At 39.9% G+C, this 19,305-nt stretch overlaps 1 protein-coding gene and 1 long non-coding RNA gene across 9 annotated transcripts in view; one reads left to right on the top strand and one right to left on the bottom strand.

The window, feature by feature from the left end:
* The window catches only part of PDE1C (phosphodiesterase 1C), a gene marked incomplete at its 5' end in the record, with an annotated part of 524,017 nt that overhangs the window by 425,204 nt on the left and 79,508 nt on the right, over window positions 1-19,305 (top strand). For all 7 annotated transcript variants that reach the window (XR_014779828.1, XM_084784999.1, XM_084784994.1 and 4 more), the window contains 6 exons: window positions 3,680-3,796; window positions 5,949-6,089; window positions 13,119-13,219; window positions 14,991-15,119; window positions 18,530-18,631; window positions 19,157-19,277. Coding sequence is in view for 6 of the 7 variants with exons in the window: in XM_084784999.1 (XP_084641125.1) it covers window positions 3,680-3,796; window positions 5,949-6,089; window positions 13,119-13,219; window positions 14,991-15,119; window positions 18,530-18,631; window positions 19,157-19,277 (711 nt within the window). The remainder of the gene's footprint in view (window positions 1-3,679; window positions 3,797-5,948; window positions 6,090-13,118; window positions 13,220-14,990; window positions 15,120-18,529; window positions 18,632-19,156; window positions 19,278-19,305) is intronic.
* Window positions 1,035-6,154, bottom strand: LOC311599252. Of its 2 annotated transcripts, XR_014779830.1 has the most exons (4): window positions 6,021-6,133; window positions 4,698-4,789; window positions 3,894-4,098; window positions 1,035-1,164 (listed from the first exon to the last, which is right to left on the bottom strand). It is a non-coding gene; the product is annotated as an uncharacterized lncRNA (long non-coding RNA). The 2 variants fall into 2 exon arrangements; XR_014779829.1 differs by lacking the exon at window positions 4,698-4,789 and having other exon boundaries at window positions 6,021-6,154.

Below are 19,305 nucleotides of genomic sequence, written 5' to 3' on the forward strand. Positions count from 1 at the left end.
AGGAGATAAGGTACATTACAGAAATGATATTTAATTTAGGGATGGATCGTGGTGGCTGTAGTTATGTCAATACTCAATTGCCTGCTCCAAGTCCATTTGGTAAGATTAAAAAAAAACAAGACCCAGAAAATTTTAAGAAAAATAAAATCAGAGTTAATCAGGGATTAGACATGAGGCTTGAGCACAGTGTTCTCAGCACATGGTGGGTGCATTTTCAGTGACATTTTATGACATAATCCATCTGCTCCAGAAGCCTTGTTGCCTTCAGATACCCCACTGTTTCCCCAAGACCTGCACTGAGCCAAGCCTTCAATGTGAAGTCACCCAAATATGGTTTTGGATTAGGCAGGCTGAACTCTGCACGGTAACCCCCCAACCAAGCAAACTGAAAATGTTGACTTCTCTAGGCCCAACAGAGACGTGTCAGACTTAGGGTTCTGATGTTTCCAGTGCACTTCGGTTCCAGGGTGGGGTTGGCAAGGGCCTACTGTCTTGGGATGGTTGATGTTATATGCTGTCTGCACTTAGCACCCATCTCTTTGTGCAATGGCACCGAGGAATTCTAATTTCTAGTGTTGTCTTTCTTTGAATGTCCATCAAGTATAATCTGATGATGTTTTCAGAAGACAAACTGCTCATTCATGGAAGTAGGTGTGGTGAGTGCTTCTTATAAGCTTAATAGAAGAAGCAAGTCCCATGGGGGTCATTCTGATTATATATTCATGGTTTCCCCCCTTGTTCAGAGTCGTTCTCCGTGTTTATAGGATACACATTTCTCCTTTTACTGTCTTTATTTCTTTCATCTACACTTAAGAGCAGGAAGGATACTGTAAAGACCGCCCACTCTCCCATGCTAATGGCCAATCCATTGGCGTGGTTTACAGTGATGATTCCCAACTCATCAGCAGAACCACTTCATGCGACTTGTTTCCTAACACCCACAATGAAATTGCATTGATTTTCATAATTGAACCGAAGCATTCAGTGACAATCTTAGGACCATTAGAAGCTTATTTAAACCTTTATTTCTGTCTCTGCCATAAACACAAACACAGGGGGTTCACTCATAGTGGGCCTTTGATGAGAGTTTATCTTCCAAATTGGAGTCTCTTTTCTATGACTAACTAAAGAATAAAAAGTGGAACAACCCGCTATGTAGACAAACTGTTTTTTTGACACTTAAGGAAAAGAAATTCTCAGAAGTACACGTGATCTTTCTGAAAGAAAGACGCTTGGACTAGTCAGAGCAGGGATCAGCTAGCTCCAAGTGGCTGTCCTTCATGTGTCTGCTGATGTGTGCATTAAGGCCAAAGCTTTTGCCTTTGATCCCGTTTCTGTTGGTAAAGAAGGTGCACATCCTTTCTACAATGTACTATCTTCCCAATTCTTGCCTTTTATTGCTAGAAGATGGAAGTAAGTTGGAGAGCACAGAGATGGAGTCTTATTCACTGAGCTGCTGGGGTTTATGTGAAAGTCACTACCGATTTCTTCTAGTTCAGAAGAAAACCTCAAAGACTGAGAGAATTCGGTTCAGTACAATAACTGTTGTGTTATGTCATGTTAACTCTTGCAGTTAATGGAAGAACATGGCATAAAATGGCATTGAAGTAAGAGAAAAATTAACAACTACTTGTTCTAAATTTGAATTAGGTTACGTGTCACTCTTGGTACTTTCTCCATTTGAAGCATATTGCCTTCTAATTTCATTTTATTTCTAGCCTTTGGAGTAGGGTACTACAGGTACAGAAATGATATGTTCTTTAGAAGAACAGTTGTCCTGTGGCCTAGGAAGAAGTACCTTGGATATGTTTAAAACAGGAAGAAGTGGTCAGTTCCCAGCTTCATTTAGGCTGTGCTAACTGGGGCATTCTCCATCTCTCTTGACTGGAATTGTCCATGGGCAAAATTTAGTAAAAGAGAAAGCATGTTAAAGCACTTAACTTGGGTGCTCATTAAAATTCAATTTCCAGGCTCAGAATCCTTCAGAGGCCTACACCAGTCTCAATTAGTATTTTCAGCAAGTCCCTAAGTGGCTTGGAAGAAGAATAAAATTCGAGAATAACGGTTAAGATATCCTTGAAATGAGGCCCAGAGAGAACACCCACTCCTCTACCCATTTCCTGGAGCTGTTAGTGTCCTTCTCCTCAGAACTGGATCAGACAATGGCTGTGAGTCACTGGAATACAATTATAAATTTCATGATATCTATGTCTTGGGTCCACACATCCTAGGGGATGTACTCTAAGAGTCACAGAGTGGATCCATTGAGTTCGCAAGTGTCACCTGTAGACAGTGAGGTCACATGAGAGGTTGCCAGCGAGATTATGAAAAAGTCCTGACACCATGTGACATTGTACCCTTGGTGTCTCCCAAGCTGTATTGGTGACACCACACTCTTCATATCACAGCTTTAATTATTTTAATGGAAAGGTAATTATCAGAAAAGGAAGTGAATTTACCAGTCAATTTAAATACAAACAATCCAATTGAAATCCTTTTGCATTTTTTAACCTTTATATGATTGCTTTTATGTAGTTTGTCTTTTATGAGAGAATCCTCATTGGTCTTGAGCTGCACATGATGGCTAGAATGGTTAGTGTGACAGGAACACAGGGATGGGATGGCAAGGCCATTTTAGGATGCTCTGAGCTTTTCATGCAGATAGTTTCTGATGTCTGAAGTACTATCCAACCCTAGCCCTTCAGTCTACGTGATCTCTCATGAGTCCTTATTATCAAGAGAAAACCAGTATACATCCTACAGAAGGAATACCCATGGTGTGATGAAGAAACCAAATGCCTGCTGATTTAACTATATAAGTTAAGCACACATTTGTTTATCATGTCTACAAGCAGCTGGTGTTGCTGTGTCATAATCACACAAACATGTACTGTGGAGCCAGTATTTATGAACAAATAGGAACCTCATGATGGCGTGTAAAGTGTGTGTCCAGTCCAGTTTTTACATTTACTTCTTTCACCAAAGTGTAAAGTGTTACATCAATTGGAGAACTATATCACCAGAACTGTGGCTCTGGAGAGCAACTTTCTGTTCATGAAATGAATGTTTTTCTCTTTGGTTTCAGCTTACCAATTATAATTTAAGTGACATTCCATTTTTTTGTGTGCATTATCATGCATGATTCTGAACACTTTTAAATGATTCAACCTTGTCAGCTCTAGGCTCAGATGACATCATTACATAGTATGTTAGGGGATTGGAGAGTGTTTAGATGAGAGATGTGCCCCAGCTGGTTTGAACTCAGAGTGGTAGCTGGTGGATTTAGAGGAAGAAGCCTGAGAATAGGCAAGAGTGTGGAAATCATATGTGTCCTCATCCCACTTGTATCCCAAGCTTGTGCTTCTAATAGACCTTTGAGGAATTAGGTAACTATCCATTTTCTCAATGGTAACAAGTAATATCACCTAAGAATTGTTTCATAAATTATATTTTTACTAGTCATAATGTCTGTCAATATTTCTGCTAGATAATAAAGGTATTTGGCATTCTTAACAGTAAATGTTCCTGTACGACCATACTAGAAAGCAATTGAGAGTGCTCTAGAATCTTGAGCTATCTAATAGCAGGTGTAGACTACAGGAAAACTCCAACATGGATAGATTAGTGGTTCCATAGGTGACGTGAACTAATAGTGTTTTCTCCCTGCTCTGTCCTGCAGGATGTGGACAAGTGGTCCTTCGATGTCTTTTCCCTCAATGAAGCCAGTGGGGATCATGCGTTGAAATTTATTTTCTATGAATTACTCACACGCTATGACCTGATCAGCCGTTTTAAGGTCAGTGCCTCACTAAAAAGAGAAAATGTACACATTTGTCCATCCTTCTGTGACTTCTGTATCAAGACCAGGGTATCCTTTTAAGTAGATAGGATACTGTAGGCATTTGATGGGGCTGTAGTTTCTTGCCTCTGAAGGTCTCTTTTCTTCACAATCTGGCTGGTGGATCTTGCTGGGAGGCACAGACTGGGGAATGGGTATGAAGACTTGTCTTCTTAGCCATCAGTAGCCGAGTCTCGCCTAGGTGCCCAATAATCTCATTTCATCACCATTCTGTGCACCACTGACTGCTCTTAGCTGAGCTGTAGCAATAGAGACAGCGTAAGCTCAGAAGCTTCCATAAACTTGCTCCTACCCCATGCCTCATTCACACAAAACTCCCACTTATCATCCATGACAGATTATTGGTGTTCCCCAGCTGCCCATGCTTCAAATTAATTCTTTGCTTTAAATAAAGTGACTGAATCATCTCCAGGGTCAGCCCCTAAGCCACCATACTGCACAGCCTCTTCAGGTCAGGCTATGTCCTCAAGGGAACCTCCATCCAGTTGCTCTCATAGTTCATGCATCAGGTAGATGTGTCTCTGAAAAATGCGAGTTGTTTAGTGGACAAATGTTGATCTCTGAACAGAGTAAGTCTACCACCTTCTTAAGGGCTGTATTGAAGTGCCTGTTTTTTTTTTTTACATGACCATAAATGACTTATGGCAGTGCCCTTCTCATTCTTTGGTGCCTACTTGTCTTGGAAGAAAGGCTGTATGCTCACCCTTACTAAGCTGCTCACTGGCTCATAGATTTCCAGAGCAGCCCAAGGTCCCAAGATCCCTTGATCTTCATTTTGAAAAGTGATAATAATCTGACCTATGCCCTCTTAAAGACATTTACTTACTTATTTACTTACTTTGGTTTCATAAGAAAAAATCTTGCAAAGTACCCCCAGCTGGCCTTGAACTTGCAGTGATACTACTTTGTCTTGCCTTCTGAACTCTACAGCTGAAGGACATAGTTAAAGTTTCAAAAAATATACTAATGACTAGAAAGTAAGAGGCTCATTATGGTTATTATAATTGAATTTCCTTAGTTTTTCTTTTGAATATTGTTGGTCTGTAGAAACACACACTTTTTCCTTCACTCCCAGCCTTGGACTAGGCATTTTACCCCAATTTATAGCTATAATCTCTCAACTACCATGATAAGTATTTGGAGGGTTCTCTTATTTGTGTGTATAATTTTCAGTTCTTCACTCTGTGTGCAAGATGTGTGTATTACACATATTTGAACAGTAAAACTAAGCAAGCCAGTGGAAAATACTGTCCCAATGGACTGGCAGTTCTAAGAAAATATGCACATCTTTATGTCATAAGAAAAATGAACATGTAATATGCAGCATACTTAATTCACTTGTGAGAAAGCATTAAGGACACAAAAAAGTTAAATCGTGAAATGACTGTGAAACAGATGTAAGTTGCAAGTGGTGTGACTCCTCAAACAATGCTCTTTGCAAGGGATTGCTGTCTGCATTAGAAATATGAGAGAACACAGTGTGGTAGTCTGTGTGTATGGGAAAAGAAAAGGCTATGTTTTTTTTTAAATTATCACCCAATGATATAGATTATTGGTGACTTGCAGTTCAGAATGCTTTCTTCTGCTGGTGAAGTGTTCCAAATGTTTGAAGATTCCATAAGCCATAAACAAGTGCTATTTTTAAGTTCCTCAGCATTTTTTGGGGTCCTGAATAGCAAGTCTTTCCTCTTGGGATTGAAGAAAAAGAATAAAAGTAGATACATGAAAAATAAATGGAATAACTTTAGTAGTCATCCATAACAGGGTTGCCTACCTGCACATCAAAACAAACAAACAAACAAACAAACAAACACCACTGATTTACATAAAAAAATAAAAAGTCTTTGAGATGAATCCATATAGTTTTTTGGTTACAGAACCGAAGAGCAAAGAACAATTTGTAAGACTGACAATTTGTAAGACTGACCTGGTGTTAGGCCTTCAAGGTCCCTGACAGTTTCACCAGGAAATGTTATTAACTAGGAAAATTGTAGCTTCCTCATGCCATCTACAACAGCTCCCAAAATGAGCAAGGCAGGGACCTTAGAGTTTCTCCTAAGGTAATTCTGTTCTTACTGTTCTCTTTCAGATCCCCATTTCTGCACTTGTCTCATTTGTGGAGGCCCTGGAAGTGGGATACAGCAAGCACAAAAATCCTTACCATAACCTGATGCATGCCGCCGACGTCACCCAGACTGTACATTACCTCCTCTATAAGACAGGAGTAGCAGTAAGTACAGATAGGGACTCTCATTTGTATTAGAGGGTGTTCCAGCTGCTATGAGGCCTGGGGTGACTGCATTGCCTTCTGACCTCCCTATGTTCAAACATCCCCTGATGACTATGGAGAGCACTGAGGTGTTCTGATGTGTCCTTCTGATTACTATGGAGAGCCTTGGAGTTCTCTGAAGGATCCTCTGATCACTATGGTGATCCTCTGTGTTCTGTGAGATGTACTTCCTCCTCCTGAGCCCAGTGAAATAGATAATGACAAATTAAAGAAGAATTATTAGAGTTAGGTATATATTTCTACATATACATATATATATATACACACACACACATATATATATACATCTTGACCCATGGCAACTTTTAATTAACAATGATATTTACTTATTCTGAAATTATATTTAGTAGATTTGTCAACCATCAGTCCAACTGATATTTGCCTTAGACTACTAGATCTTTTTCAGAAGCATTTTAGTTATTCACATCTTACGCAGCTTTTAAAAGTTAAGGGTTCTTGATATTCCTATGGCACCAGCCAAGGACAATACAGGCGGTAAACCTTAAACCCCTACCCAGATCTAGCCAATGGACAGAACACTCTCCACAGTAGAGTGGAGAGTGGGATATGACTTTCTCACATACTCTGGTGCCTCACCTTTGACCATGTCCCCTGGAGGGGGAGACCTGGTGGCACTCAGAGGAAGGACAGCAGGTTACCAAGAAGAGACTTGATACCCTATGAACATATACAGGGGGAGGTAATCCCCCTCAGGAACAGTCATAGGGGAGGGGAATAAGGGGAAAATGGGAGGGAGGGAAGAATGGGAGGATACAAGGGATGGGATAACCATTGAGATGTAACAAGAATAAATTAATAAAGGAGAAAAAAAAGTTAAGGGTCAATCTTTACTTCTCATCATTTGAAATACCATTATTTTGGTTCTGCCTTTCAGTTCTTTAGATAGTTTTAGAAGTTTTTTTTTTCCTGTAATTCATTTTATTAGCTGACTTGTTCAAGTTGATTGTCTGTGCCTTTGACCTCTTAAATTTTTATTATGTTTGTTTGTTATTTGTCGTAAGTGGGTATGGACGGCTTCTCATGTGCTACACTACACATGTGAGAAAACAATTTGTAGGAGTCAGTTCACTCCTTTTGCCTTCCCAAAGCCAGAGGTTAAACTTTTAAGGCTCATCGGGTAGCATCTTTGTCCACTGCGTCATCCCACCAGCCCCCTTTGCATTCTTTACCTCCATATAAACCACTAATTTCAATATACATAAATGTTGGTGAAAAAAAGAAAAGCCCATAACAAATTAACAAATAAAATGGCTTCCCATGCCTTTCTACATTGAGATTACCTTCAGAACACCTATTAAATTGTTGTTTTCACTTCTATTTGAATTTGTAGTATGCTGGATGGATCCCCATGTTATATGTTTTTGTTTCTGCAGTTTGCTCTGGGGCATCTTTTTCCTCTTGAAGTGCCCTCTGCCTCAGGAACAGTTTGTTCCTTCTTAGTATCTCATGGGTTAATTTGATTATGAATGCTTTATGTTTGGCACATATCTTCTTGGCCTGGGTATATTCAGAAACTAGGCAATCTGCATTTAATCCCAAAAACTCACATATGCTCTTTACACATACAGAAAAAAAATTGATCACTGCTTATAGGTCCAGTCCCACTTGTCTGAACTCAAGTGCGACTTCTGACTTCACCAGTATGTGATTCTTGGACTATTCTATAGACGGACACTGAGTAATTTTCTGTGGTTCTCAAGGAATGCAACATGCTATTTTAGAAGATTGAAATACTAGGAAAGTTTGGAAATATTGAAACCAGTGCTTAGAAGAACTTTTCATCCCCCTCTCTATTGAGAAAAATATTCTTCCTAGAGTGCTGGAATGGCTCCGCTGGTCTCTGGGATGTAAACACCACTGCTTGATGAGTAGGTTTACATTCCTCACTCATTTCAGCTTTCGTTTATTTTCTTTTTTCTTTTTACTTTAGATAATTTATTCAGATTACATCCCAATGGTTATCCCCTCACTTGTATCTTCCCATTCCCCCCTCCCTCCCTCTTTCATCCTATTTCCCTCCCCAAGGCCTGTGACAGAGGAGACCTCCTCTCCCACCATATGATCACAGCCTATCAGGTCTCATCCAGATGGCCTGCTTCCCCTTCCTCTGAGTACCACCAGGCCTTTCTACCAAGAGAAAGTGGTCAAATAGGGGGCACCAGAATTCATGTCAGAATCAGTCCCTGCTTGCCACACAGCTGTGAAGAATGCACTGTCCATTAGTTAGATCTGAATAGGGACTCTAGGTTTACTGCATGTGTTGTCCTTGGTTAGTACAACAAGTTTGTGCAGGCCTCCCTGAGTCCAGATTCACCAACATTGATGGTCTTCTTGTAGGGTTCCAGGACCCTCTGGGTCCTTCTATTTCCCCATATTTCCATACCTCCCTTCCTTGGAGTCCCAATAGGAAATCCCAGCATCTGTCCCAATCCCCTGCTAGGTGAAGACTCTCAGAGAACATCCATGTTGGGCTAGTACCCAATTATGAATATATACCATGTGTATTTTTGTGGGTCTGGGGTAACTCACTCAGGATGATCATTTCTAGTTCTATCCATTTGCCTTCAAATTTCAAGATATTCTTGTTTTTAGTAGCTGAGTAGTATTCCATAGTACAAATGTACCACAGCTTCTTTATCCATTCTGAGGGACATCTAGGTTGTTTCCAGATTCTGGCTATTACGAATAAGGCTGCTATGAACATAGTTGAGCAAATGTCCTTGTTGTGTAGTGAAGCATCTTTCGGGTATATTCCTAGGAGTGGAATAGCTGGGTCTTGAGTTAGCCCTATTCCCAATTTTCTGAGAAAGCACCAGATTGAATTCCAAAGTGGTTGTGGTTGACAAGTTTGCACTCCCATCAGCAATGAAGGAGTGTTCCTCTTTCTCCACATCCTTGCCAGCATGTGCTGTCATTTGAATTTTTTATCTTAGCCATTCTGATGGGTGTAAGATGGAATCTCAGAGTCATTTTGATTTGCATTTCTCTGATGACTAATGATGTTAAGCATTCTTCAAGGTTTCTCAGCTATTTGATATTCCTCTGTAGAGAATTATCTGTTTAGCTCTGAACACCATTTCTTAATTGGGTTATTTGGTTTGATGGTGTTTAATTTCTTGAGTTCTTTACATATTTAGGATATTAGCTCCTTTTCAGTTATAGGATTGGTGACTATCTTTTCCCATTCTGCAGGCTGTCACTTTGTTCTGTTGACAATGTCTCCTGCCTTATAGAAGCTTCATAGCCTCATGAGGTCCCATTTATTAATTGTTGACCTTACAGCCTGGGCTATTGGTGTTCTGTTCAGGAAGTTGTCTCCTGTGCTAATGAGTTCAAGGTTCTTCCCCACTTTTTCTTCTAACAGATTTAAGCTGGAAATATATCCCATGTTCCTGGATTGGGAGAATTAGCATAGTTAAAATAGCCATCTTACTGAAAGCAATTTATAGATTCAATGCAATCCCTATCAAAATACCTACATATTATTTTAAAGATCTTGAAAGATCAATTCACAACTTCATATGGAAAAACCAAAAAACCAGAATAGCTGAGAGAGTCCTGTACAATAAAAGATCCTCTGCAGGAATTTCCATCCTGGATCTCAAGCTGTGCTATAGAGCATCAGTAATTAAAACAGCATGGTATTGGCACAGCAATAGGTGGGTTGATCAATGGAATCAAACTGAAGACCCAGAAATAAATCCACACACATATGGACACTTGATTTTTGACAAAGAAGCCAAATCTATACAATGGGAAAAGGATAGCATCTTTAACAAATGATGCTGGTCTAACTGGATATCTACATGTAGAAAAATGCAAGAAGGTCCATATTTATCACCATGCGCAAAACTCAAGTCCAAGTGGATTAAAAACCTCAACCTAAAACCAGAGACACTAAATCTGTTAGAAGAAAAAGGGGAAGAGCTTTGAACTCACTCTGGCTTTTGATACCTAATGTTTCTGAGGACCCAGTCTGCCCTGATTCCACTGAGACCAGGGACTCACTTCATTACTCAAGATTAACAGGAGCTTCTGAAAATGCCCTCCTCCACTTCATGCTCTCCCCATCACCAAGGCTCTTTTTTTGTTGCCTCTATTCTCTTAAATTGTCTTATATCCTTTTTTTTTCTTCCTTGGATATCATTTTTTTCTTCTTATCACCAAGCCAATATGCATGCTGATCATTGATTTTTAAAATGAGTTTGAAAGCATAGTTTGTATTTTGCTGTGTGCCTGTTTTGATGCCTTGCTGCTTGGATTTATTAAAAGATAAGTGATAATTAAGAATAGCCGTTAGTATGTCTGGGTGGGAAGGAAGTGCATCTGATATTTGTAATGTAGTAACTATTCCTTTTCAGGCTTTCTGCTGCCTGGACTACTGGTGTACTGTGACTTGGATTTGCTTAGATGCCATGCTAATTTCCATCCCCCGTCTTATCTTAAAACATGACACTGACTTTGTATGAGACTAGAAAAAGAGTTGTATGCAGGGAATGTCTCAAAAGCAGATAAGTGACAAAAGAGTGTTGGGAGAGAAATGATATCAATATAGTAAGGTATGCAGGAGCAAGCACTCAGGAGGCTAAGAGTTCTGTGCGTTCTGTGAGTTCAGTGCCAGACTGGACCACATAGTGAGTTTTAATCTAGCCCGGCCTATGGTGTGAGACTCTTTATCAAGAAACAAGAAAGGAAAATTAAATCAAGAAGAGATGTGGTATAATTTTATACATATAAACAGATAAGTTAGTATAAAAATAAATGAATACAAAATATGAATGAAGGAAATTTAACCTAAAGATTGTAAGTGATAATCTGGAGGCATATTATGTGGCTTGTGACATGACCAACTGTAGGACTTTGGGTAGATCTTGAGTTTCCACTCTCCTCATTTTGTCAGTATGTAAAGAGCAGACATCGACTGCACAGCTAGTTCCTTCATGGAGATGGGAAAGATACATGAGTTTCTACATTTAAAAAGAGGACATGAGGCCTGAAAGATGACCCAGTGGCTAAGAGCATGGGCTGCTCTTCCAGAGGACCCAGGATGGATTTCCAGCACCCGTATGATGGCTTGTAATCTCAGAAACCAGTTTCAGCAGTTCTAATGGCCTCTTCTGGCTTCTGTGGGCAGTATGTACGTGCAGTGCAAGACACTCATGCAGGCAAAACACCTGTGTACATATAGCAAAGATAATGTTTTTAAAGATAAGGATATAGTAGCAGGATAGAGACAAGGTAGAAAGAGTTAGGGGGTTGCAGGGAAGTAGTGGTAGAGACATGTAATCAAAATATGTTGTATATATTGTGAAAATCTCAAAGAGTAAACATAGTATTTAAATCACCTAGGATAATTCCTGCTGCACCTGGATATTTCCTACAGTGAGGAGGTGACAAAGGCAGCTTCAGATACCTGCAAACTTTTCTCATCTATAATTTTTTTTATTGCATTTACTTACTTACTTATATGGGCAGGGCATTTGCCCAATGTGTGTGCACATGTGAAAGTCGGAGGAAAATTCTCTTTTGTGGGTCTCGGATATTGATCTCTGGTCCTCAGGCTTGGCTGTGGCCACTTTCACCCAATGGGCTACTCCCCAGCCCACCTACATAGCGTTTGGGGGGTACTGGTGGAGGGATGTCTGATTTCAATAATTTTTCTCTTAGTCTTTTTATGTTTTTCTTTCTTTTTTTTTTTTTTTCTTTCGATTCCTTGAAGTTTGATTTGTCATTTTCAGGGACATGTTTCCTCTAACAAGGCCTCTCCTCCCAAATCTCCCCTACAGTGCCACCAACTGGTGAAAAGAGTAAAAAATCAAACCACCACAGGAAACAAACTGAGTAGAAACTATACACTTGTACAGCTCCCTGTGGATTCACAGTTGTCAGATGTGTTTTGACAGCCATGGTGTCAGTGACTGTACAATGCATTCAACTTAGTTCTAAAGAAACACCAACTTCTTATGTCATTGTTCATAATCAATTGGTTTATGTCATCCCTGAATAAGAAGTTACAATCACTGAAACGAATCTAAAGAGGACTTGAGTGACCATGCTGAGTCTAGTAACCAGTGACAAAACTGAGCAGAGACCTGAGGTTATTCAGTGAGTGCTGGGATGTAAGCAGGGGGCGCACAGAGGTGGGAAGCATCTGCAAGCCATGAAATCCACTCAGTGGGATCCAGTTAAGGAAACTTCCTATGACAGAGGGTCTTGAATCCCCTGTGTGCATCAGCATTACCTGGAAGATGTGATAGCGTATAAACTGATAAGGCCATAACCTGTCGATTCCGATGCACAGGGATTGAGTAGAGTCAGACAATTGGTTTACATTTGTAGAAGCCTCTAGGTGTTTCTAACTCCGCTGCCTTTGGGTGAACTATACAAACTATTGAACCAGGGGTATGAATGCAAACCACACCCTCCAAACATTGGTTTACATAAGGAAGAAACCATCTTCTTCCTGTACATGTGTCTCCTCACGTGGTAGTAGACATTCCTCTTATAGGCAGACCTTAGCGTGTTTACTCTTAGTGCTTGCTATTGTGTTAAAATATCAATGGTGTCTGTATGCAGAAAAAAGAGGATATTGTGTTGACTTTTTTCTCAGTGGATGGGGGAGTAGGAAGAGGAAAGGAAAGAGAAAAAAGAATTTTATTTTAGAGTCGGAGGGATATTTGGTGAGGGCTTTAAAAGTTGCACATGTTGACTGTCACTGCCTTTCTGGAAACTCAGATCCGAGAAATAGTTCTGTCAACTTCATATGTTACATTGAAGTCACAGGTTCACAGTCTCCTCAATGAGGAAAAGCCCCCACAACTTCTACATGTTAGGAAACTTGTTAGCAAACAGCTGCAGGGTAGAAGGCAGCAGTGTGGGTGTGTTGTCAGCGTGCTAAAACTGGCTGACGAAGACAGATGAGCTGATTTGTGTGAATCTCCCTTTCAGAACTGGCTGACAGAGCTGGAGATCTTTGCAATAATCTTCTCAGCTGCCATCCATGACTATGAACATACTGGAACTACCAACAATTTCCACATTCAGACGCGGTGAGGGGGCTGGAATGTTTGTAGAACATGCTGCAGGGGGCGGGGATATAATTTTAGATGTCAGTGAGGTGTGCACTTGTCGTTTTCCTTTTATACGATTGCTCTATTTTGAATTTTGAAAAGATTTATATATAAGCAAGATGCAAGCCTGGGTGTCTTCATTGAACACACAGCCCTTTAATAGCCACCTGCTGCTATTTCTCATATTTTATTCAGATCTAAAGTGGATCCTCCTTTCTTGACTATTGTAACGTTTACTCATTACTTATGTATGTTCTGTGCTTAGTCTACCTCATTCTAATGGGTGTGGTACAGGTTGCATAGAGCCCCAGATGTCATGCAACTGACATCACTACCATTAAGCACAGATAATCTTTGGAGGGCTGCTGTTATGCAAACAATATTGGTGCTTTCTGCTCCTCTAGTCTCAGCTCCTGGTGAGATACTCTTTCCTATGCTCTCATCTTTTTCTTTCCCCATGGCAAACAGAGGCAAAGTCTTTTCTGTGCTATGTTCAGAACAGGAGTAAAAGCAAAGGACTTAAGCTATCCTCTTTAGTCCTCACTCCTTCTCCCTAGGTAGAGTGCTCTGGGATGCTGGAAACATATTTTTTGCCATCTATTTCAAGGTCTTTAAATATAGGCAGATCACCAGAAGACTGGGTGGAAGCTTTGCTTGGAGGGCAGAGATTGCAGTGACTCACACCCGCCTAAGGAAGAGGTCTGGGCAGGGTAACTGTCTGCAGCTTGCTTGGAGACCAAGAACAAATCCAGTCAACCTACTGGAAAGGCTACAAATCATGGGCGGAAAGCAGGAGCTTAATGCCATAATACACATCTATCAAAATCTAACTTTGGAATGAAATTCAAACATTGACCCTCAGCAAAGCTTTGCCCAGTTCACCTGAGCACGTGACCACAGTTTAGAAAACTGTGTGGCCAGATGCTTTTGTTCCTTGATAGACAAAATGTTAAGCCTAGGACTTTTAAGTTATATTAGACTCACCCCACAGGTGGATCAACAGTAGGTAGTTCTATCAGGAGTCTCGGTCCCACTGTCAGGCCTGTCTTTTCCGTTAAAGACCTGTGACTTGGTTGTTCTGGGACTCTAAGAAGATACTTCTTGTCTACAAGTATGGTACCATAGCTGAGAAACGAATGAGGTTTGACAATCCAAGCTTTCATTAAACTGCAGATATTAAAATGATGTCCAATCCTGTATTAGTAACACTCAACTACAGAATAGTCTTTGAGGATATATAAAACTTACGCTCTTTGGTTTCAACTATCCATATGTGACATGTCTATGGAAACGCTATTTCGGATCAAGGTGCAGAGGCAGCTTGCAGATAGTAGCCACAAGGTGATGTGTACTTAGAGAGTTACAACTAAAATAATTACCAGGGTATTCATTGAATTAAATAAAAACTTTTAAATTAAGGCTATTCTAGAAATCCTAAGGAAGCTTAAACACACTGACATTTTTAAAAGTCATTTTTGCCACTGGTGCAGGTAATTGAGGTCTGGCAATAAAGCAGGTTTCAGCATGCTCTGGCTGGATGTTACACTTGTCCCAGCCACATAGTGATAGTAAAGTTTCTTACTTGTATCTACTTATAATGTGTGACGATAGTTTGAGCTGCTGGTGGCACAAATGCATGGGGACAAGATTATTTCTAAACACAGGAAAGAGTGACAACACACCATAACTTGTCAAAGTAAGCCAAAGTATATCCCAACCTGAAGGAGTTTTTGTGTCTCTCTCTGTTCAGGTCGGATCCAGCTATTCTGTACAATGACAGGTCTGTCCTGGAGAATCACCACTTGAGTGCAGCCTATCGCCTTCTGCAGGAAGATGAGGAAATGAATATTCTGGTCAACCTCTCAAAGGATGACTGGAGGTAATATGAAGTGACAGATTTGTTATCCACAGAGGGGAAGTGTGGACAGATAGAATGTGCTGCTACTGACGAAAGACACCCTGACTAAACATTATACTGCTCTCTCATTTAAAGTGCCCCAAAGCTTGCTAAGTTGGCTTTTAACATATTTTTAAAGAGTAGATGTGATCTCTCTTCCCTGTCTCACAAACAAACAAATGTAAATTTTATGATATATATATATATATATATATATATATATATATATATCATATCATATCAGAGACCCTTGATAACTATGAAGAATTTATCCTGAGACTGCAAGGTTATTTTGGCATTCAAAAAATAGATTATAATAATTCTCCATTTTAAGAACAAATGAGCAAGCAAAGAAAGCAAAATGTTGTTAGCACATTCCTGTAATCCCAGTACACTGGACACTGAGGCAGGAGGACGCTGAGTTGAAATTCAGACTGATCTGTCAGGTCAGACAGAGCCGTATAGTGAGACATCCATTATAACACACATAAACAAGTGAAGAGAAGCAAAATAAGAATAAAACACAAAGAGTGTGGTCATTTCAACAGCTATATCCAAAAACACTTGACAAAAGGCATTAGTTGTCAAATACAAACTCTCTTCAAATGAGAAACAAATGGGAGCATAGCACATTTCCAGCTAGATACATGGCAGCTGTCTGAAGCCACATGAGGAGATGCTGAACACTTCCCTCTGAAAGTGGGAACAAGATTAGGATGACTAATCTTATATTAAACAATATCAAGGACTTCTTTAACAAATGAGATCTGATTCTACATAGAGTCTTGAGACTGTTATGACAGCTACTAAAACTGTTAATGAAATATACGAAGCTACTAAATACAAAGTTGGTGTAAAAATAATAGGCTAGTAGCTATCCATTAGGAAGTTACATTAAAAATTCTTGCACAGGGCAAGAGATAAAGGACTGGATTTATTGAAATCAGTATGAAAATTTCTAAGAAAATTAAAAAGAGAAAACTTTAAAAAAGTGATTCAGCTGTACCACTCCTGGATCCACCCTTAAAGACACACAGGAGACTATAAGAGAGACACATGCACACTAGTCTTTATTTGTGACCATGTTCACAAGAGTCAAGTTATGAATCTTCCTAAACACTTATCTGGGATGAATAGATAAAGAAAATGTGGTCCACATACAATGGACTTTGGATGGCACTGTTAATTTGTGGGAGGGTGATGAGTACATGCATTCCGCAATGTGCCCTGTTCTCTCCTTCCACCATGTGGGATCAAGCTCAGGTGACTTGGTGACAAGTGCTTTTCCTCACTAGGCTGTCTTGCCAACCCCTACAGAGGAGTTTTATTCAGCCACAAAGAAGAATGAAACTATGGCCTTTATAGAAAAATAGGTGAAGTGGAGACCATCATGTTAAATCAAGTAAACCAAACTCAGAAAAGTAGATGTTAAACTTTTCTCTTGCCTGTAAAAATCTAGATTAAATAAATGCACGGATGACATAAAGGTAGAATGAGGTCTCCTTACAACAAGGAGAAAGGAGAGCAAGAGGAGGTGAGGGGTAAAAAACAATTCACAAGCAGAGATATTCATGTACACAGGGCCATAGTGACAGCTATTACTTGGTATATGAATTAAAAAATTCTTTAGTATGAAGGTCAGAGGTCAGTGGTCCTCCTCTCTAGTTCTCCATCTTATTTTTTGAGTCAGGATCTTCCTTGAACTTGGAGGTCGGTGACTGCAGTACTGGTTGGACAGCAAGCCCTGGGGCATCCTCTTCCCTCAGTGCTAGGTTACAAACATGATCTGTTACACCCAGCGCTCAGTTCTTCATGCTTGCCTGGTGAACACTGTTCCCACTGAGGTGTCTCTCCAGACCCTTCAGCACTTCATTTTTGACAAAGGTGTTAAGTCAAAGCAATAGTAAAAGGAAGCTATGTTCAACAGCTGGCGTTAAAACAAGTGGCTGGCTATGGAAAACAACGGCTTTGACTCTTACCTCACACCATACTCAAAAATCAACTCAAAGTTTGTCATAAAACAGGGCATAAAATCTAGGCAGGCTGAAATAGCTCAACTGGGAAACCCTCAGACTGAAGAATAAAACATAAAATGTGAAACAGCTACTTGGTTCAGAATGCAGCTCAGTGACGGGCGCCCTGGGTTTGTTCCTGGCTCTGTGGTGACATGACAGTGGCAAGAATATGACAGGACACCGCAGCAATATCTTCAGGGCACATGAAGCTCTTAGAACACAAAAGGGGAGGAGCATTTGTGTAAAAAGTAATACATCTACCTTAATGAAAATTAAAACTTTTTGGAATTGAGTTAGCCAAAACAAAACAAAACAAAACAAAAATAAAAACAGAGAAGTGGAGATGCCATGCATATTCTACTGGTGGTTGTATCCAGAAGCATGGTGTACTTTGACAATTCAGTAATGAGAATTTTTAAACTAAGCACCTCTTTTAAAAAGTAAAAATAATTGAAACACAGTTTTTATAATATACAAATGAAAAAAGTATATGAATGATATTTATCAATAGTATTTGGTCAAATATGCAAGTTAAAAATCACAATGAGACACTCACTAGATGCTACTCACTAGATGGCTAGAATAAAAGGCTGACAAAAGGCAAGGGAAAAACCCCTAGAACTTCAACACTCATCAAAACTGTGAAATTAAATGGTCATACTGCAAAGGGCTAGGCAGGTTTTTAATACAGATAAGTGCCCGGGATCCTAACACAGTGGCCATTCTGCTTTTAGATATCTGCTCTAAAGCAATGAGGCCATATCCGTATAGAGACTGCACACAGATACGCTGAGAAGATTTATTGTAGTCAGCCAAAACTAGTGTAGAATAAACCAGATATGTATCAGCTGGTCGGTGGATCAGTGGATGTTTATATGAGAAGCAAACTCTTTAATTCAGATTTCAGCATTACTATTAACTTTCCCTCTAGGTTAATTTTCCAAATGACAAATCTGTCCTATTCTTTTGCAAAGATTTATTTTATTGTAAATTCTGTGCATGTATGTGTGTCTATGTGTGAGTATGGACACATGACTGCAAGTGCTCAAGGAAGCGATCTACCAGATGTGAGTGCTTAGAATCGAAATCAGGGCTCCTCCAAGAGTATTGATGCTCTTAATCATGTAGCAAGCTCTCTATCCCCTGGCATCATATTCCTAATAAATTGTTCTTTAGACATTAGCCTTCATTTATAGCCTTCATTTATATGCCAATGTCATAAAAATTGCCCTGAAAAGACTGACATTCTTTTGAAATACATGAAACAATTAACTCATTTTGAAAAATGTGGAAAAAAAAAAAACAACCCAACAATAACAACAACTTGGATTTTCTTTTTCTTTGCTTTCATGCCTTTCTCCACGGTATCTGCAAAAGGGAGTTTCGAACATTGGTAATTGAGATGGTAATGGCCACAGATATGTCCTGTCACTTCCAGCAGATCAAAGCCATGAAGACAGCTCTGCAGCAGCCAGAAGCGTGAGTAGCCTGTGACGTCATGTTCTCACAGTTGAACTGAAATTTGCACATTTTATGCATTGAAAATGCAGTTCCTTCAGGATAATGGTTAGGTTATCTCAGAAAATAGTGATGTCTGAAGCAAAGAGCTTGAACATCATAGAGCGTCTCACAATCAGTTAGGGACTTATCGGAGTTGGAGTAAATGCAAGGCATGGTGCCAGTCTGACCCAATTAAATGATCAAAGATAACCTACTAATTACCTTAGTAGAAGTAACTATGGAAAGAATGTATTGTCTAGTCTTCTGTTGTGCAGAAATGCAGCCATTCAATAATTTGATTAGATGAAAAGTGCCTTATTCAGCAAATGCTGAAATGCTCCTTCACCAACGTGGTGGCAGTACTTACAGGAAAATCATTACTTTTTTTCAATCCAGTGCCAATTGGGTTTGATGTGGGCAAGCAGAGATAACTTTAATGATGTTTTAACTTCCAGTGTCTAAGGTATGTGGTCACCATGTGCTTGCATGTTGTTGGGTTTGCAGAATTGAGAAGCCTAAAGCCTTATCCCTGATGCTGCACACAGCAGACATCAGCCATCCTGCAAAAGCATGGGACCTGCACCACCGCTGGACCATGTCTCTCCTGGAGGAGTTCTTCAGACAGGTACCTTGCCTTCTGATGCTCATCAGGG

The sequence above is a fragment of the Acomys minous genome, assembly GCF_964271855.1.
Source record: "Acomys minous genome assembly, chromosome: 6".
NCBI lineage: Eukaryota > Metazoa > Chordata > Mammalia > Rodentia > Muridae > Acomys > Acomys minous.